The 21734-nt window shown below is 45.2% G+C and overlaps 1 protein-coding gene across 1 annotated transcript in view; it reads right to left on the bottom strand.

The window, feature by feature from the left end:
* LOC134585304 (E3 ubiquitin-protein ligase RNF213-like) overlaps positions 1 to 21734 on the bottom strand; it is an 86227-nt gene that overhangs the window by 35586 nt on the left and 28907 nt on the right. Inside the window, exon 5 of the mRNA XM_063440724.1 lies at positions 15499 to 15758. Coding sequence (XP_063296794.1) covers positions 15499 to 15758 — 260 coding nt within the window. The remainder of the gene's footprint in view (positions 1 to 15498; positions 15759 to 21734) is intronic.

The following is a 21734-nucleotide window of genomic DNA, read 5'->3' as shown; positions in this document are numbered from 1 at the left end:
AGCCAACCCCCATTAGATCCGAATATCCTGATTTGGCGCCACTTCAGACTTCCGGTCAAGCTTCTTCTAGCTCGGCTCGAAGTGTTTTATTTACAACCTTTTCCCAAAACCAAGCTCCCACATCCTCATACCCTATTTCTCCCCGACTGGAACCCATAACTGACGCCCCTCCACGTAGCCCCATACAAACCCGACAACTGACCGGTACCCAACAATTAAAACATTATCAGATGCCTCTTCGTCTGAATCCCGGGCCAGCCTATATCGATGCCGCAGGCCAAATGGCACATGCTGACCCAGTCTTCGTATATGTCCCGTTCACGACAACCGATCTCTTAAATTGGAAGACCCACAATTCCTCGTATACTGAGAAACCACAAGCTATGACTGATCTGTTCACCTCAATAGTACAGACACATAACCCGACATGGGCTGATTGCCAGCAGTTATTAATGACTTTGTTTAACAATGAGGAAAGGACAAGAATTAATCAAGCGGCCATTAAAGCGCTAGAGGATAAAGCCCGTACTTTGAACCAAGCCAATCCATCAGCATGGGCCGCAACACATTATCCCAACACCGATCCCGATTGGAATGTAAATGGTGCTGATATGGTTCAACTCAGAGCCTATAGAGACGCTATAATTGCTGGCATGAAAGCCGGAGGAAAGAAAGCCATTAATATGTCGAAGACAGTTGAGGTGATTCAGAAAAGTGATGAAGCGCCCAGTGTCTTTTATGACCGATTATTGGAGGCATACCGCTTGTATACCCCCTTTAATCCGGAAGACGCAGATAATTCCCGAATGGTGAACTCCGCCTTTGTCAGCCAAGCTTACGGAGATATTAAGCGCAAGCTACAGAAGTTAGAAGGGTTTGCAGGTATGTCCATCACCCAACTAATGGAGGTAGCGAATAAGGTGTATATGAATAGGGAAACAGAAAGTAAGAAAGAGGAAGAGCGCAAGATGCGTAGAAAGGCAGATATGTTAGCGGTAGCGATCGCAGGCGTAGATAGACGGGGCCCAGATAGAGGCGATAGTAGATGGAGTAGGGAGCCTTTGAGTAGGAATCAGTGCGCGTATTGCAAGGAAGAGGGGCATTGGAGGAACGAATGGCCACAAAGAGAGCAGTACGAGAGAGACCAACCCAGGGCAGGTTACGGAAACTTTAGAGGCAGAGCGAGAGGTAGAGGAGGCCCCGGAGGGAGTAATGGTAATAGAGGGAGCAATGGGAACAGAGGAAGTGTTAGGGAAGATAGGTATTTCCCAGCAGCGCAAAGGTCCCGCGATAGAGAAGGTAGGGACTTTGTAGGATTGGCTGACACGGTCATGGAGGACTATTGATACCGACCGGGCTCCATCCCCCTTGGTCGAGCGGAGCCTATGGTCGATGTATCAATAGGGGGAAAAAGGAGTGCGTTCATGATCGACACTGGTGCTGAACATTCAGTGGTGACTAATCTAGTTGCTCCTCCATCTGGAAGGACTATTACTGTAATAGGAGCAACTGGAAGAAGTGCTGAAAAACCGGTTCTTAAAAGTCGACTCTGTACATTGGGAGGCCACGTAGTAAAACATCAATTCCTTTATATGCCTGAATGTCCAGTCCAATTGCTGGGACGTGATATGCTATCAAAATTACAAGCGCAGATTACGTTCCTACCAAATGGAACAACATCCTTAAAGTTTAATGGACCTTCAGGTATTATGACATTATCTGTACCAAAGGAAGAAGAGTGGCGACTTTATACAGCGTTGACTAGCCAAAACCCTAGGAGTGATGAGTCATTATTCAACATACCAGGAGTTTGGGCAGAGAACAACCCACCAGGACTGGCCCGCAATATTCCACCTATTAAAATTGAATTAAAACTTGGGGTTTATCCAGTAAGCCTAAGACAATACCACATCCCGCAGAAGGCTAAGAAGAACATCCAATCTTATCTGGATAAGTTCATACGGTATGGTATCCTAAAATTCTGTACTTCCCCCTGGAACACCCCATTGCTGCCTGTTCAAAAGCCCGGTACAGATGAGTATCGACCTGTGCAGGACTTGAGAGCAGTCAATGATGCGGTTGTTAGTATACATCCAGTTGTACCCAATCCATATAACCTGCTTGCTTTAATTCCGGGCGGGGCTACTTACTTTACAGTCTTAGACCTCAAAGATGCCTTCTTTTGCCTCCGAATTGCCGCAGAAAGTCAATGTATTTTCGCTTTCCAATGGGAGAACGCTGTAACGGGCTCAAAACGCCAAATGACCTGGACAAGACTGCCCCAAGGGTTTAAAAATTCACCTACCCTATTTGGTTCAGCTCTAAGTCAAGATCTACTGGATTTCGAGTCCATCCCAGGAGAGTGTGTATTGTTACAGTATGTAGATGACTTGTTGATAGCAGCAGTTACAAAAGAAATCTGTCAGCAAGCAACGCACGATCTACTACACATTCTCTGGAAGGCAGGATACAAGGTGTCTAGAAAGAAGGCTCAGTTGTGTTTGCCAACTGTCAAATATCTGGGATTCCATATCTCTGAAGGTCAAAGAATTATGGGGCCAGAGAGAAAAGAAGCTGTGTGCCAAATACCGATACCCAAGAATAGAAGACAAGTGCGAGAATTCTTGGGGGCAGCAGGCTTCTGTAGGATATGGATTCCCAGCTACGCGATACTGGCAAAACCTCTGTACGCAGCTATCAAAGGTACAGAGCACGACCCCTTCTTATGGACTCAAGAACAGCAAACGGCATTTGAAGATGTGAAGAAGGCTTTGATGAGTGCCCCAGCATTAGGCCTACCTGATCACACACGACCATTCTACCTGTATGTACATGAGCAAAGAAGAATGGCTGTGGGAGTATTGACACAGTACTTGGGATCATGGCAAAGACCTGTTGCCTACATGTCTAAGCAATTGGATGCAGTGGCCAGCGGACTTCCACCTTGTCTAAGAGCCGTAGCTGCAGCCGCCCTGCTAGTAGCTGAAGCCGATAAACTCACTCTGGGTCAAGAACTTTATGTACGAGTCCCACATGCAGTACAGACGTTGTTGGATTACAAAGGAAATCATTGGTTTAGTAACAGCCGTATGACCAAGTATCAAGCAATGTTGTGTGAAAACCCAAGAGTGCATTTAGAGACTGTAAACACCTTAAATCCAGCTACCCTTTTGCCACAACCTACTGAAAGTCAACATGATTGTTTGGAAGTAATGGATGAAGTATTCTCAAGTAGACCAGATCTTCGTGATTTTCCCATCCAGAACCCCGATGTTCAATATTATACCGACGGCAGTAGTTATGTGAAAGAAGGGATCCGCTATGCAGGATATGCAGTAACAACAATAGACAAGGTGATAGAAGCTCGGCCACTGGCGAAAGGAACATCAGCACAAAAGGCAGAATTGATAGCACTGACACGAGCGTTACAATTGGCTGAAGGTTTAAGAGTGAACATCTACACGGACTCCAAATATGCGTTTTTAACCACTCATGCCCACGGAGCTTTGTATAAAGAAAGAGGACTACTGAATTCAGAAGGCAAAGAAATCAAGTACGCAGCTGAAATCCTACAACTATTGGAAGCAGTGTGGGAGCCGAAAGAAGTCGGTATCATACATTGTCGAGCGCATCTGAGAGGAGATGGTGATGTAACCAAAGGAAATCGGATGGCAGATAGTGCAGCTAAGCGTGCTGCTGAATCAGGAAGACAGGAATATGTGGGGCATATAGCTGCTCTTATACCAACTCCACTGTCCCAATGGACTCCAGTTTATACAGCTCAAGAAGAGGAGTGGTTAAAGACTGAACCAGGAAAGTATTTGGAGAACAAGTGGTATCAGCTAGAAGATGGAAGAATAGTCATACCAGCATCACTAGCGGTAGAAATTGTCCAAAATTATCACAACGGGACACATTCTGGGAGAGATAGCACAGAAGAATCTCTCAGAAAACATTTCTACATATGTGTAACGTGTGCTAAAAATAATGCAAGACAAGGACCAGTAAAGCCACCAGGAGTCCAGTTTATGGGGGGACTCCCCATGTCCGATTTACAAATTGACTTTACAGTGATGCCTAAATCGGGTGGACATCGTTACCTGCTGGTAATTGTGTGCACCTATTCAGGCTGGGTAGAAGCATGTCCTACTCGTACAGAGAAAGCAGGAGAAGTTGTGAGATTCCTGTTACGAGAAATAATACCCCGATATGGACTACCCTGCTCTATAGGATCGGACAATGGTCCAGCTTTTGTTCATCAGTGCCTACAACAACTGACTCATATGCTTGGTATAAAGTGGAGGCTTCATACGGCATATAGACCCCAGAGTTCTGGTAAGGTAGAGAGAATGAATAGAACTATTAAGAATCAGTTGGCTAAAATGTGTCAGGAAACCCAACTTAAGTGGAACGTTCTCTTACCCATAGCTCTATTGCGAATCCGCAGTACCCCTACCAGAAGGATGGGCCTCTCTCCTTTTGAAATCATGTATGGGCGACCACCTCCCGTACTTGGTAACTTAAGGGGGGACTTGAGTCAGTTGGGAGAAGGAATTACCCGGCAGCAGGTTGTAGAGTTGGGTAAGACTATGGAGGAGATACAGAAATGGGTACAAGATAGATTACCTGTGAATATTTATCCCCCAGTTCATAGTTATCATCCAGGAGATCAAGTGTGGATTAAAGAGTGGAATAATGTACCGTTAGGGCCCAAGTGGAGAGGTCCTTATGTTGTTCTTTTGTCTACCCCTACAGCGATAAAAGTAGCCGAAGTGACTCCGTGGATACATCACTCCAGGGTTAAACCAGCAGCAGTCGATTCTTGGCAAGTTACAGCAGATCCAGAGAATCCCTGCAAGATCCGGTTAAAACGCACGACTCAGTCGGAGTAACGAGGAACTTGTGTGGATTACAAAATTTTATTATTTTTGGGATTTGGTGCGTGAGTGAGAAGGCCATAATAAAGCCTGTCCGCCCACCGACGTATAGTGTATAAGCCAGGGAAAGTCTCGAAGGGACTCCTGTGAAGACGAGCAGAACTCCATTCCCTGCAGCCCTTACATCCTGGAAGCTGAGGTGCCTTCGCACGGATGAAGACTGAGGATGACGCGAAAGATGTGTTGATGATAATGTTTATTTATGTGTATTTTTATATTCAGGAAGGTAGAGGTACCGACACTCCTAGCTGTGAGGTATGCATTAAGACTACAAGAACAGGTAACCATATTTCCCAAACCCTAATTTGGCATTCACAATACGAGTGTAAAGGAGATGTATCGAGATGTAGATACCTAAATATAGACTATAGTGTGTGCCATTTAGGAGTAGGAGAACCTAAGTGCTTCAGTCCGGAGTATCAACCCCGTACAATTTGGTTGACTCTCAGGAATGGAGATCCTCAGGGGACCCTAATTAATAAGACGGTGTTAGAATCCGTACATTCTTCGGGTGTTCTGCTATTTGATGCGTGTAAAGCGATATCAAGTGGTAGAAAGCCGTGGAATGTATGTGGGGATCTTAGATGGGAGAGGACGTATGGGTCTAATGATATATATATTTGTCCCAGTAGTAAAAATAAATATGTGAGTCCTAGATGCCCAAATAGAGATTATAACTTTTGCCCATATTGGTCTTGTGTGGGGTGGGCAACTTGGGGACAGACAGTAGACAAAGACATGATAGTGACTAAGTTGCCTACCAGCCCATATTGTAAGTCTATGGAATGCAACCCAGTCCATATACTTATAAATAACCCCGATAAGTTCTTAGACAAGTATGGCAATTTATTTGGGTTTCAAATATACGGGACGGGTTTAGATCCTGGGACAGTATTGTTTATAGGGATAGAGACTGATACGGTATCCTCCCAAACTCATCAAGTATACCATTCCTTTTATGAAGAGATGAGCATAGATAATAAGATCCCCCATAATGCTAAAAACCTGTTCATTGATTTAGCTGAAAGTATTGCCGGTAGTCTTAATGTTACCAACTGCTATGTGTGTGGAGGTACTAACATGGGAGACCAATGGCCTTGGGAAGCAAAGGAGGTAATGTCCGGTTCTGAGGCAGTTGACCAACTAATATCTACACAAGCCGATTATCATATGAGTGTTAGAGGTAAATCTGAGTGGAGATTAAAGACCTCCATCATAGGTTATGTTTGCATAGCAAGGAAAGGAATAATGTATAATACTTCTGTAGGAGAATTAACTTGTCTAGGGCAAAAAGCTTATGATGATGATACAAAGAATACAACTTGGTGGTCGGCTTCAAATGTCTCAGAACCATCTAACCCGTTTGCTAGATACGCCAATTTAAAGGATGTGTGGTTTGATTTATCCATCACATCTACCTGGAGAGCCCCAGCAAATTTGTACTGGATCTGTGGTAAGAAAGCCTATTCGGAGTTGCCACAGGACTGGGAAGGGGCATGTGTGTTGGGTATGCTCAAACCATCCTTCTTCTTGTTACCTATTGAAACAGGTGAGACTTTAGGTGTTAAAGTGTATGATGTGAATCATAGGAAGAAAAGGGGACCCATAGAGATAGGCGCCTGGGAAGATAATGAATGGCCTCCCCAGCGTATTATAGATTATTATGGGCCAGCCACGTGGGCAGAAGATGGTACCTTTGGTTATAGAACCCCTATTTATATGCTCAACCGTATTATAAGATTACAGGCGGTGGTTGAGATTATTACTAACGAGACATCACAAGCGCTCAATCTTCTAGCGAAGCATAATACCAGGATGAGGACAGCAGTCTACCAAAATAGATTAGCCTTGGATTACCTTTTGGCAGTAGAGGGAGGTGTATGTGGGAAGTTTAACCTGAGCAATTGTTGTCTTCAAATAGATGACTAAGGGCAAGCAATAGCTGAGCTTACTAGCCATATGGTTAAACTAGCGCATGTGCCTACTCAGGTATGGAAAGGGTACAATCCAAGTAGTTGGTTTGGTAGCTGGTATGAGTGGTTTGGAGGGCTTAAGGCAGTGGTAGGTGGAGTCCTACTGATTTTAATGTTGTGTCTACTCCTGCCGTGTCTTATACCCTTAGTAGTTAGGTCTGTGCAAAGCCTGATAGAAAATATAGCAGAGAGGAAGGCTGCTGCACAGATAATGGCAATTTATAAATATGAGGCTCTAGATCAGGGAGAACCAATGCAGGAAGATGAGTGTTGAAGATTCACATCATAAGATAAGTCTGGTCTGGTTCAAGGTAACTTGCGGTGTATGCAAACTAAGGTTAAGTGATGCCTCAAGTAATTGTGAAATATCAAGAGGCATCAAAGGGGGGAATGTGGTGGAATCTCGGTAAAAATAAATTTAGTAGGCCGAGATTACCACGTGGCATGTGTACGTGCATATGCTGACGTATCGATCAGTTGGTTGCACGTGGTAAGATACGATCAGTAGTGTACGGAGCATGTGCAAGAATACAGGATGTAGTATTCCCCTCCTCCATTGTGCTGGACAAGCCATGCGGTCAAGCAGGAAGTTAATTCTTACTTGTATTGATTGGTCAAGAGAATGTGCGGGTGGAGCTTAATATGGGAGGAGTTATGTGCCTATATAAGGAGCCTGCACTATTGTCCGGGGCTCAGAACTTGCTGTATTTTGGTAACGTTAGTCCCTCTGAGTCCCGATCGGTGATCCAATAAAGAATCTCTTCCTTCCTGAAGAAACCTGTGTCCATCTCTCTGTGCTTCGCTTCCGTCAGTTTCTCCGGTATCACACTTATTAAAGATGAACTGTCACCTGTAAGACTTTTGCACAAATCGATGGTGTATTAACAGTTAGAAATGGATTGCGGGGGCGTGGTCTGAAGCCGGAGCAAGATGGACGTGTCCTCCTGAAGCTCCGTTAGGACCACTATGCCATAAGCTTACAATAGCGCTAAAAACACTGACCTGGACGAGAAAATAACCGGGGGAGCCATTATGGACAGGCGGGCACCGAAGAAACAGTCCAAAAAGCCATCGGAACACGGAGCCACGGTGACTGATCTGTTTGCGGCCTCCCGCGCCATGCGATCGCAAGCCCAAGATGGCGGACGGGAAAGCCCGATGGCTCCGAGATCACCCTCTAGCCCGGGAGCGGCGGCGGCCTCGGAAGTGTCGGAAGCTAATACTGCGCAAATCCTAGCAAAACTGGCGGAGGTTCGCGGTTACTTAGCTGCGGAAATCACCAGAAACACACACGAGGTCAAGGCCGAAATTCAGGCCTTGGGAGCGAGGACGGCGGTGCTGGAGCAGCGTGTGGAGTCCACGGTCGTGGCCCACAATGCCGCTACGGCTCAGATTAACCAGCTGTCTTCCAGATTGACCGCGGCGGAATCTGCCCTGGACGACCTGGGGAACAGGTCCAGGCGGAACAACATCAGGCTTCGGGGTCTACCCGAACAGGAAGGTGAGGGCCCGCTGCTGGAAGTGGTCACTAAGATCCTGAAGCCTTTGCTGCCGGACATGCCGGATAATCAGTGGCATATCGAGAGAGCGCACAGAGCTCTCAGGGCAAGAAGAGCGACTGACAACCGCCCGAGGGACGTGATTATTAAGTTTCTCTTCTACCAGACGAAAGAAGCCCTGCTGAAGAGGAGTAGAGAGGGCCCAATCAGGTATGGCGGGGTAGAACTCACCCTGTTTCAAGACCTGACACCGGCCACACTCCAAAAAAGAAGGCTGTGGCGCCCTGTGACGGGGCTCCTACAGAGGCATGGAGTGAAATACGCTTGGGGCTTTCCATTCCGTTTGTTGGCGTTCCGGGATGGTCGCACCAAAACCTTGTACGCGGACGGAGACCCGGCGGCGTTTCTGAGGAGCCTGGATATCCGAGACCAGATCGAGCTGTCGGAGCTTCCTCCTGCCGTAGAGGAGCTGCGTCCCCTCCCCGGTGAGTGGGCCACGGCGGGTGAGTGAGTCCCGGTGTGGTAGGCCGACCCGGATCCGGCGGTGGTTGGCGGAGAGGAGATCGGGTTTTTTGTCTCTCCACTCCGGAGGGGGGGCTCTTAAGATGCGGATGGTATGGCGGGTTTTTGGAGCCTAATTTCCATTGGGGCTCACCCAGTGGGGGCATGGTTGGGGAGCTCCCGTGAGGGTCCCTGAGAAGGCCCTCGGGCCCGGGTGGGTTCGTGGAGCACCTATTCCCCTTATTGGGTGGGTTAGGGTTGCTGAGACATGACGCCCCTTCATTGATTATGCGTGCCCCCTATGTTTTTTCTTTATGGGCTGCACGCCGGGGTGGTCAGATTCACCGTTTATTTTTATATTTCTGTTTTCTCATGTTGGGGTGCGGGGATCGGGGATCGGAGAGGATCGGGACTGGGGGTCATTTGCTTCCTAGCCAGCATCTCAAAGTAGACTACGGAACTATCATGCCTTTAGACGATATTGTCCCCCCCCTCTCCCTTTTTCTTTTTTTTTCTCTCTCCCGGGCTACTGTTTTTATATAACCCACGGCCGCAAGGAGGGAGGTGGGGGGATGATGTCTGGCTACTGTTATGTATGTCGCTATGTACTTTTTTGCGCAATTGTATTGCGTTGTATTATGTTTGCACGGGTGGGGGACGGAACCGTGGGGAGCCGGGTAGGCAATAGGGCCCTAGTTTTTTGAGGTGTAATTGCTATGGTTGGCTTAGATGGTTAGGCCCTACAGGGGGCATGGAAGCATGGGCTCGCTCTCTCGTCCCCGTATGGGTGGGGGAGGGTGGTGTCTGGGCCGGAGCCACGAGATGGCGCCGGGATCCCCCTAGGTAGTATGGGGTAGAGTGACCTTCCCCTCCCTGCTCCTGGCCCCTCCTATCCCCGGCTTGGGAACGTAGTCTCACCTTGGGGGACGCCCCTCCGCACCGGCGGCCATCCGCCCGAGTTTATTCTTGCACTATACCTATGTACTCATTCGTTTATTTCTTTTGCAGTACTCTCTCAGCACCGGGTTATTCGTTTATTCATTGCCTTATATTAGGCTTGCTTTATTGGTGTGTACGACTTCTACTTAGCAAAAAAAAAAAAAAAAAACTATATATCTTATATTAGAAGAAAAAAAAAACAAGAATAATAGTTAAAAAAAAAAAAAAAAAAAGAGAAAAAAAAAGAAAAAGGGAAAAAAAAATACAAAATAAAACAACAAAAAGAAATACATTTGTTCAATTACGATTAATACCTTCTCAACTATGTCTCCTCTGGTTATGCATATTGGAGCATAAGACATTAGATACTCTGGCTCATTTACTCGGTTTTGTTTGCCCTCCCTGCCGTTAAGGGTTATGCAGGGTCTGCAGTGTTTTTTCCTATATTTAACTTCAGTTGGCACTCAAGTAGTGCCATTATTGGCTGGTCCATGTCCCGAGCATCCCAGAACCTTTTCTTAGTTATGGGGATGACGGGACATATACCCCGGATAAGCCTGGCTTTAGGTAAGACCAGGCGACTTTTGTACAATATGTTATGTTGTTCTTCCTTCTTCTTCTCTCTACTTTTTCTTTTCCCTCTCCACTCTGCCCTTTCCCATCATATCTCTCCTCTGGGGGGGGAATCGAGGAACGCCCTCAGTATCTTGGCCACAGATGGTAGTGTCGGTAGGCTCCACAATAGCGATATTCCACAAGATGAGTTATGCCTGTGAAACTAATGTCCCTTAATGTTAAGGGTCTAAATGCCCCTAAAAAGCGACGTCTCATGTTTCGGGAACTGAAGCGCATGAACCCGGATATAGCCTTCCTGCAGGAGACGCACCTGCCGAAATCAGCTAAGTTTGCCCTTAAAGATCATACATTTCGAACCTCGTTTGAGGCCAGAGCACTCAATAAGAGGAACGGGGTAGCTATTCTTATACATCATAGATGCCCGCTCAGGGTTAGCAAGGTCAGTACGGATCCGAGCGGACGCTATGTTTTAGTATCAGGGTCCTTACACTCTCACACTATCCATGTTCTCAATCTCTACGCCCCTAACGAGCAGTCCAGGGAATTCTGGACAGAGATGACCCGCGTGGTCAACTCGCTGCCACATGGTATGGTCATCGTAGGGGGGGATTTTAACGCGGCTCCATCCCCAGCAATGGACAGGGGGCCCTGTAGGGGAGCTCCGAGATCGCACAAACGGGGAGGGCAAGATAAATTGTTACACACTTTTATACAACACACTGATTTGCTGGATATATGGAGGGCTCAACATCCAGACGATACTGACTATACGTTCTACTCGCCACCTCACGACACGTATTCAAGGATAGACCTGTTTCTTGTAAACTCACTAACTGTTCCCAGGGTATCAGAGTCCAGGGTGGGGTCCATAACCTGGTCGGATCACGCAGATATCTCCCTAACCCTAGACAGGCTAAGCGCGGCGTCCCCTTGGTCGTGGCGGTTGAATACGTCTCTACTCCAAGATCCAGCTATTGTAGAGATTATTCGTTCGGAACTCAGGGACTACTTTGAAAGGGAAGCGGAGTCAGGAGTTACGAAGGCTACGGTGTGGGCAGCCCATAAGACGGTCATTAGGGGTGTACTGATCAGAGAAGCGACGTTGAGGAAGCGACGTAAATTTCAACGATTGGCCACATTACTGGAAGCATTGAGAACGGCGGAAAACAGACACAAATCGGACCCTACGCCTGCCAATTTGACATCATTGCAGAACATAAGGATCTCGATTAGAGAAACGCTCCTGGATGATACCGCAAGGGCTATGATATGGGCCAAGCGCACCTTCTATGAGAAGGCGAACAAGATGGATACCTTGCTAGCTAGATCCCTTCGACCACGGCAAAGGAGCACACACATTACGAGGATCAAGAATGAAGCGGGTATCTACCAGACAAACCCCACAGACATAGCCACGGTGTTCTCAGATTTTTACGCTAAACTTTATAACCACTCTTCGGAAGGCGCCACGGACACGGGCCGGGAACTAGAAGGGATTCAGAATTTCCTATCTGGATTACGACTCCCTAAACTAGAAGCAGCGGTTTCGAATGTACTGGGAAGCCGTATCACGGGAGAGGAGATAGACGCGGCAATATCCGCCTTGAAAAACAACAAAGCACCTGGACCTGATGGCTTTTCGGGGAGCTACTATAAAACCTTCCGGGAAGAACTCCTCCCTCACTTGGAACCCTGGTTTAATGAGTTGATGGATGGGGGGACGCCTGATAGAGATATGTCCTTGGCGAATATCGTTCTATTGCCCAAACCTGGAAGGGACGACTCGGTCCCGGAGAACTTTCGCCCTATTTCCTTGATCAACCACGACTCAAAGATCTTGGCAAAGGTGCTTGCGGGCAGATTAGGCCCACTCCTTACGGGTATGATTCACCCGGATCAGGTGGGCTTTATACCTGGGAGACAACTTTTCGAGAACACGAGACGCAATATAGATCTCATAGGGAGGCAGGTCACGAAGGGCACCCCGACACTACTGTTGTCCCTAGATGCCGAAAAGGCATTCGATAGAGTGAAATGGCCTTACTTATTTGAGGTGTTGCGACACTATGGCGTGCCGGCCCCGTTTATTACAACTATTCAAGCTATGTACTCCAACGTTAGGGCACAGATTCAAATTTCGGGAGCGCGAGTCGAACCGTTCCACCTGAGCAATGGTACGAGGCAGGGTTGCCCTCTTTCACCGCTGCTATTCGTGCTCTCGCTGGAGCCCCTCATGCAGGCCATACGAGAAGCTCCTGATGTTAAGGGTATCTTGGTGGGAGACACACAATACGTTGTTTCGGGTTTCGCAGATGACGTCTTGTTGACGTTAACAGAACCGGAGGCCTCCATGGAGGCACTGACTAGGATGCTGGAAGCATACGGGGAGGTGTCGGGATATAAGGTCAACCTGCATAAATCGAGCGCGATCCCCTTAGGTATGACGGACGAAGACGCAGCGTCTATAGGGAGGACCTATCACCTACGGATAGAGAAGGACCAGATTAAATTCCTGGGCATTTGGTTGACAGCGGACCCCTCTCAACTCCATAGGCAAAATTATATCCCACTGATTAGACAGTTGATAGCTGACATGGAGACATGGGTAGACAAGCCGATCTCGTGGATCGGAAGATTGCATTCAGTAAAAATGAATGTGCTGCCTAGGATACTTTTTTTGTTCCAGGCTCTGCCAGTCCACTTGAGTAAATCCGCCTTGGGACCGCTTCAACAGGCCATAGGAAGGTTTATCTGGCAGAATAAAAGGCAAAGGGTTTCCCGCAACGTCCTGTATAGGGCAAAAGACAGGGGAGGCCTTGGTCTCCCGAACTTATATTTTTATTATGTGGCGGCTCAATTGACTCAGATTGCACTGTGGCACTCCCCCCCAGGGGAGCGGAGGTGGGTGGATCTGGAATCCACCATGATGGGCCCAGATAGACCACAATTTCTTATGTGGATTCCTAAGGAACATAGACCAGCAGATCGAGTGGATTGCGCAGCGATTCACACTTCCCTTAGGGTCTGGGACGCTGCAGTACTTAAATACAGACTGGCTTCTGTACCATCACCCATGACCCCATTTTTGCGAAATAAAAAGTTTATACCGGGCATGTGCCCTCGAGATTTCAAGGGTATAGAAAACTCAGGATTACAGCGGTTGTGCGACCTCTTTGAAAACGGCACCTTCATCACATTCGATGCACTACAGAGCAGAGCTCCTCTGCGTCCCTTTGATTACTTCCGGTACTTGCAGCTCAGAGATTTTGCCCGGGGTTTCAGGATCAAGGCGGCTGCAACGATGCAATTAACATTCTTTGAAAAAATGTGTAAGAGGGAACAGTTCCCTACGGGCCTGATCTCGTGCTTGTATTCCCACTTGAGCACAAGTACGCTAGAATGGGGTGACATCACATACATACATAGGTGGGAGGCAGATCTTAACGAGGTATTGGAAGGAATAGAATGGCAAGAGATATGGGAGGCCGCGGCAAAATCGTCGGTGTGCGTCTCGCTGCAGGAACAATCCTATAAGACGTTATTCAGGTGGTACACAACCCCAGTAACGCTGCACCGGATGGGCAAAAACCCGACGGACCTCTGTTGGAGAGGTTGCGGTCACAAGGGCACGTATATCCACATGTGGTGGGAGTGCCTGGAGGCGCAAGCCTATTGGAAACGAGTAGCTGCTTTACTGAGGGAAATTTTAGGCAGGGAAGTGAGGCTAGACCCGTGGGTGTTCCTACTGTCTAGATCCATGGATGGTTGGACGAAAATGGAACAGGCCCTTGTCCAAAAGATAAATCTGTCGGCTAGGAGAGCTCTGGCGCAGGTATGGCTACAGGGGGAGACCCCTACGATAGCGACGGTGATACAAAAAATAAAAGACACCTTTCTGATGGACAAGTTGACAGCTCGGGTGAGGGGGACAACGAAGAAATTTGACAAACTTTGGGGCCCCTGGATAGATTGCACTGTCAGCGATTAAGACGGTAGGGACTGATTGGGGCGTCTAGATGTTACTAGGGGACCTCTGTGTTAGGCGGTTTTTTAGGCGGACTAGATACGACCTACAGGGAGAAGAACTAATTAATCCTGTATGAGATAGTGGTGAGCGGGCATCATACCCCTCACGAGGCTTCGTGGGGGGCTTCACTCCTCGGATACCCCCCCCTCCCCCCCCCCCCCTCCTCCTTCTCTCTCTATCCCATTCTCTAAGGCCCCGACCTCTCGGGCTCTACCTTTCATCTTTCTCTTTTCTCCTGTCTCTTAATCTTCTTACGGCTGAGCCACACGTAGCGGAACTATTTTTGAGTGACGCTAATGCTACAGGAAAGGTAGTACGCTGGGGTGCTAAACTCTATCGAGATGCTTCTTTCCTCAAATTTGCGATGGAGGTGCGGCCGACCTTATTCATCGGTTAACCGATTACTGTTTTATATAATAACAAAAAAGCCAGGCGGAACATCCAAGCTCCTGTGGGGTTTTTGATTTCTGTGGTGAACGGGAGTTGGGCATGCTTATGGGGATACGAGAAAGGGTGACCTGGAAATTCATGCTAGTTCACTCCTCTTGTTGGTATTTCATGTAACGGTATCAATATACTTGCTTTATGTTTGGAATTTCTGTATTACTGTGCATGTATTGCTTGTGATGTTTTGCACTGGAATAAATAAAGAATTTAAAAAAAAAAAAAAAAGAAATGGATTGCGCATTATTTAGTAAAAATCACACTGGTATTCATTTGTAAAGTGAGATGCACTGCTGGGTAAGCTGGCCACAGCATGTAAATTAACCTGTGCAGTGCCATTCACATGTATAGTACTGCTGTAGAAATGCACAATGGAGCTTAAGTGCTTGCACAGCATTTAAAAAGTGCACCCAAGGCAATATAGTACTGGAAAGCAAATTCATCCTAAACACCAAATTCACAGTTTGTTTTTTTTTTAAAAATGTATTCGCTATCTTATTCACACTAGTAAATTGAACACATAAATAATTTTTAATGGGTGTAGAAATAATGAACTGTCTCTTCTGTGACAACTTCAGTTTAATTTCACATGAATAGCTTACCGTGGGATTACAGAGAAAATTTTCTTTATGTTTTCAAGCTCTTTGTGTAGAGACCCCTTGATTTTTTCCTCTAAACACAGGACAAAGCAGATAGTTTCACAGATTTCTTTGGTTGTTGGTATATTGTAAGATTGCAGTACTTGGAGGAACACAAGCCCTGCCACAAGCCTGTTGTCTATAATGTGATTTTCCAGCTGTGAATCTGTGTTGACAAGGGACTCACAGATTATGTTACATTTTCTCAAAATCAGTTCTTTTACCTAAATGACAGAATGCAAAAGAGTTATTAAAACTCACAAACAATGGAATTAATACCAATAAAATGGTTTATATTTAAGTAACACTTGTGTAAATGTTAAACATTTTAGATCTTAATAGAGCAATACATAATCTGAATTATAATGCACAACCATTTCGATAATATGACAATGGCATATAATAAACTGTTAAGCATATTTTACCGACTTTACAGACTAGAAAATGGGCTCTGGTATTTACACACAACATAAGCCCATATTTCTGCTTGTTAGCTGTTGAAATTGAGATCGAGTTATCTTTGCTGACTTTGCACTTTAGCAGAAGTGAGATACACATGCATACAGCCAAATAGACACACATGAGCACACAGTCATAAAGAAACATACATACTGGCATATACTCATATAGACACAAGCAAACAGCACACTCACATATAGTCAACAATTCACATGGCTTGTAGTGTTCTTCTGGTGCTTTTCCAGGAGATGCATTGGATTGACAAGCAGAGCAATTGCCACACATGAACGTCACCAGTGCTTCTCTATAGGCAGTACAGGATTGGACAAAAGAAATCAGAACTAATGAGTTTAACCCCTTAAGGACACAGGACATGTGTGACATGTCATGATTCCCTTTTATTCCAGAAGTTTGGTCCTTAAGGGGTTAAAGGACAAGGTTCAGCTGCAGTAAGTAGACTGTCTTGATGCTTGATTACAGGTAGATTTTATGACTTTTTAGACTTTCTTAATTTTTGGCATCTCAGAATAGCAATGTATGCTAGAAATAAAGTATGGGACTTAAAGGGACACTATAGTCACCAAAACAACTTTAGCTTAATGAAGCAGTTTTGGTGTATAGAACATGCCCCTGCAGTCTCACTGCTCAATCATCTGCCATTTAGGAGTTAAATCACTTTTGTTTCTGTTTATGCAGCCCTAGCCACACCTCCCCTGGCTGTGACTGACACAGTCTGCATGAAAACAAAATGGTTTCATTTTCAATCTCAAGTAACTTACTTTAAAAGTTTTCATCTCTTGCTCTATAAATTTAACTAAGTTGCATACAGGAGGCTCCTATAGGGTCAAGCAAGCTGATAATAGAGCAGGAGACAAAAAAATCTAAATTAAACAGCATTTGCAATGAAGGACGTGTAAAAATTAGATGTCACTTTACAAGAAGTGTTTATGAAGGCTGTTCAAGTCACATGCAGGGAGATGTGACTAGGACTGTATAAACAAGTGATTAACTAAATTACAGAGATGTGAGCAGAGAGACTGCAGGAGCATGATCTATACACCAAAACTGCTTTAGTAAACTAGACTTGCATTGGTGACTAAAGCATCTCATTAATTCGCAACCAATAAATCATTTACTGTTTAAACAATGTATACTTGGGGGGCAGAGCAAGATCTCAATAGCACAGACGTTTTTACCAAGCACAGATATTTTTACCAAGCTCCGGTCTAAAATAGCAGCAAAGCCTGATATTACTCGCTATCTGTGAAACTACCTTTGATTCTGCCCTATCCACTCTGGCTGACAAAGGGAAGAATACAAAACAGAAATTGATTATTCCAGCATGAACCCAAAATATTGAGGATTTTCGAGTTCAAGGCCCGAAGTGGACCAATCTTAAAATGAGGGTTCCACAGGATTTGGAAGGGTCATCCTTTGAGGAACTTACACTTGATGTTGTCGAGGTAAGTTCAGACAGTGGAGGGTTACACCACTCATCTTCCAACAAAGATAACAATAAACCAGCCACAAAAAAAGATATAAGATCTTTATTGCGACTTTTTCATGCATACCTCACTTCCATGAGGGAGGACATTCATACCTTAACATGCCTTGATACATGATCCCAGCAGACCTCTATCCTAGTTATTCAATCAAAGCTCCACAACGCTATTGACAAGCTATTGCTGAAAATGTCGGCCCAAGAGGACAGGAGTCCTCTTAAGAGAAATGTTATAAGCCATAGATGTGGGGGAAATACTGCAGTTCCTACGATGCCTATTTCATGGTTTATTGCCACCTAAGCAAGCTAACAGCATCCTTATGAATGCCTATTATTGGGTTGCTAAATCTCCTAACGCTCCACCAACATCTCCAAGAAATGTGATTATTTAATTTGTGACCTACATGGAAAGAATTGCTGACATGTAGGTCACATAAAATTTATATATGTGAATCTGACACATTATCTTTCTACGGTGATCTTATATAGAAGGTAAGATGCGCTAAACATATCACATTATAAAATGCATCAATAAAGCATAAATCATAGCAAAAAGTATATAAGATAACCATTTTAATATTTTTTTCACTTTTGTATTTTTTGAGATGCTCCACACTTTTTCTTACACAAATTTTAGGTCAGACGTAACATGATTGCATTTGTTTTGTTTTGGTTTTTTTTTTTAGAAAATTTTCAATTGATTTTATGTTTCTATTTATTTTCTCCTGTAGAAAACAGACTGATATGTGGTTTCCTTACATTTTACCCTGATTATAACTTATTCTGACTGTCTGTTTTCTTGGAACTAAATGTATTTTTGTAATTACCCCATGAATTTAAAAGGACACAGGCATCAAAACAACTTTAGCTTAATGGAGCAGTTTTGGTGTAAATCATGCCCCTGCAGTCTTATAGCTTAATTCTCTGCCATTTTGACCAGATGAGATGTTAACTTGCTTTAGACGTTTATACAGGATGCTCCTGCAGGGTTTAGGAGAATATTAACATAGCTGGAGATAAGAAATTTGAAATTAAAAAATTAAAAAAGGCTGTGCAATAGTGGTTTCTGGTCGATCCAGTAGGGGTGAGGCAGCTTCTATTTCTACCATGACAATGACAACATTTTATCTTAATAATGTTCTCCCTTCTGCTTTTCACTTGCACTCTAACTTCTCTCATCACTAAAATCTCTCTCTCTATTCATCCCATGCACTCTACTTACACCTTTCTAGCCTATCTCCACCAACTCTTTCTAAATCCTCTAAATACAAATCCTACTCCCACCTTCTCTTCCTTTCTATCCTTCTGCTCCTACCAGCTGGTGATGTCTCTCCAAACCCTGGTCCTACCTGAGCAAACCCATCATGTAGTAATTCAAAAAACCACACCAATCCCATACCTATCTCATGTTACTCCTTTAAATCCTCCTTCAACACTTTTTTTTTTTTTTTATTAAAACCCTGAGCCAGAGGTGCTTTCACTTTGGGAACAAATAGGGATATCGGGAAAACCTCCACCCAGGTACAAGCCACTCTCCGGATGCTACAAGCTCCTCCAGGTATACCAGCCGTTTCATAGCTCAACACAGGCAGGACACTGGGACTCAGATCTCCAGACCACAATCACAGAAAGTAGGTGGAAACGCATTACCTCCTCTACAAGGCGGTTGATTAAATCCACCCCACTCATAGAACAACACCAGAAAACAATATGTAGGTGGTACATGGTATCAACCCGCCTACACAAACTATACCCACACCCCCCCCCCCGACATGTTGGAGATGCAAACAAGAGAGGGGATCGGTCCTCCACATCTGGTGGCGGTGCCCTCGTCTAGTTAGGTTCTGGAAAGAGGTCCATAAGCTCATCGCCAGTGTCACCAATACTGACTTGACCTTTGAGCCCACAACCTTTCTATTACTTGACATCCCTAACGACATACCCACACCAGTAAGAAAACTAATGTGCCATGTCCTGCTGACCGCACAAAGACTGATAGCAAGAGCCTTGAAAACTATAAAGCCCCCTAATACATCTGCCCTTATACAGGACATAGATAAGCAACTAATTTATGAAACGTGGTTCACAAAGGCACATCCAGAAAATCACCAGAATAAGGGAGCGTGGGAACGGTGGCGCACCTGGAGAGATGACAACCCAGACTATTAGGAGTCACACCTGTAACATAGCCAGTTTACATGAGCATCCAGTGCCCCCCACACACACTTTGAACTCATAGAAGAACCCAACAATTCAAATAGGGAAGACGTAGACACAGGGCGTGACCACCTATCCAAACTAGATGGGACCTGGGTTTGGGCTGGAGGCAGTGATGTATTCTGGATTTGTGCTGCCCTAGGCACGACTAATTTCGTCTCTCCCTTATCTAAATTTGACCCACCAATTCGTGTCCAGGCCTTTTTTTTGACTGACCGACACACACTCACAATGTCAGACACAAACACACACTCACTGCCAGACACACACACACACATTTAATCATACACTCACCAATTATTAATATTTTTTTTTAATCTAAAAGGACATATCTTCCTCATCGCCCGGCTAGAATATTAGTACTTTAACACCTAGGGGGGCCCTAAGGTGGCAGCCATTTCTTGGGCCCCCCAGTACACACAACAAACAAGGCATTTACCTGGGCACTTGGGGCGGCGTTTTTTGGCGCCCCCCTGAAAGTGCCGCCCTAGGCAAATGCCTTGTTTGCCTTGTGGTAAATACACCCCTGGCTGGAGGTAACTGGAAAGGGATTATAATTGTACAGATACCAGAGTGATGTATATGAGTATTGTGTATGGAGCATGTACGTGGGAGTCCATCAAGTTGTCGAGTCAAGGTAGTGAGGCATTGCTGTATATTGAGGTTAAACTGCCACACGCTGTACGACTAAGAAATGTAACCATGCCGCATGATTGTATTATATTGTACTACTGCATAGACAGTTGAAACAACATACTGAAATGAGACTGTTCCACCCCCCCTCCACCTTCTTTCCTTCTGTATCCTCCCCCCCCCCACCCTCCCCAATTTACCGGTTGTAAAAAAACAATAAAATACAAAATAAAAAAAACCCTCTGAATGTTCGATTATTAAGTTAATTTTTATATGTATAGATTTCTTATAAATAATTATGTGTTCTATTGGGCCATTTATCCCATAATATACCCAAAATAGAGGATAAGTAATTCTTTGGCTTGGGTTCTTTCATTATGATCACTGCTGTAAAATTATGTGTATGCTTATTATGTGTTTTTAAACATAAATACTAATGCTCCTATTTCTATTTCCATTTATACATTGTGTTCTTGAAAAATGTCACTTTAAGGACTTCCGTTCTCCCCGCCAGATACAACATTCAATACTGCCGAGACCGGAGGAGGGCAAAGATGAAAATCTTCCCCTGACAGAGGGACTTCTTCGTGCCGCGATCCGTGTTAAAGGCATCTGGGGAAACACGTCAGAGGAAGTGATGTATCGGCGCATACCGAGGAAAACGGGAGGATGAAGAAAAGATTATTCAGTGCTTTATAGGTATGGGTTAGCACTTTGAATTGACTCCTATAGGATACAGGAAGCCAATGTAAGGACTGACAGAGGGGTGAGGTGTGAGAGGACCGACTAAAGAGGAAAATCAGTCTGGCGGCAGCATTCATTACAGACTGTAGCGGGGCAATACGGCTATTGGGAAGACCAATTAGGAGCGAGTTACAATAGTCCATGGACAAGCTCTTTAGTAGCATCTTGTGTAAGAAAGGGGCGGATGCGGGCGATGTTTTTGAGGTGGAATTGGCATGATTTGACAACACACCGGATGTGAGGCTCAAAGGTGAGGCCAGAATCAAAAGTAACACCAAGACAACGTGCTTGTAAGGATGGACTGATATGGGTACCACCAATCTGAAGGGAGAGCAAGAGAGGGGGATTAATATTAGGAGGAGGAAAGACAAGAAGTTCTGTTTTGGAAAGATTCCGTTTCAGAAAGCGGGAGGACATCCAATCAGAGATAGAAGAAAGGCAAGAGGTGACACGTTGCAGGACATTAGGGGAGAGGTCTGGGGAGGAGAGATATATCTGGGTGTCATCAGCGTACAGGTGGTATTTGAATCCAAAAGAGGTAATAAGCTTGCCAAGAGAGGCTCGCTTTATTAGTACTTTACTATAAAGTACTCACTTTATTAATACATATATAACAGCATCTTCATATTGCAGCCTTGTTACACAG

This window comes from Pelobates fuscus, unplaced genomic scaffold (assembly GCF_036172605.1).
Source record: "Pelobates fuscus isolate aPelFus1 unplaced genomic scaffold, aPelFus1.pri H_1, whole genome shotgun sequence".
NCBI lineage: Eukaryota > Metazoa > Chordata > Amphibia > Anura > Pelobatidae > Pelobates > Pelobates fuscus.
Note: the sequence above shows the minus strand (reverse complement) of the source record. Positions and strands in the feature narration are given on the sequence as shown.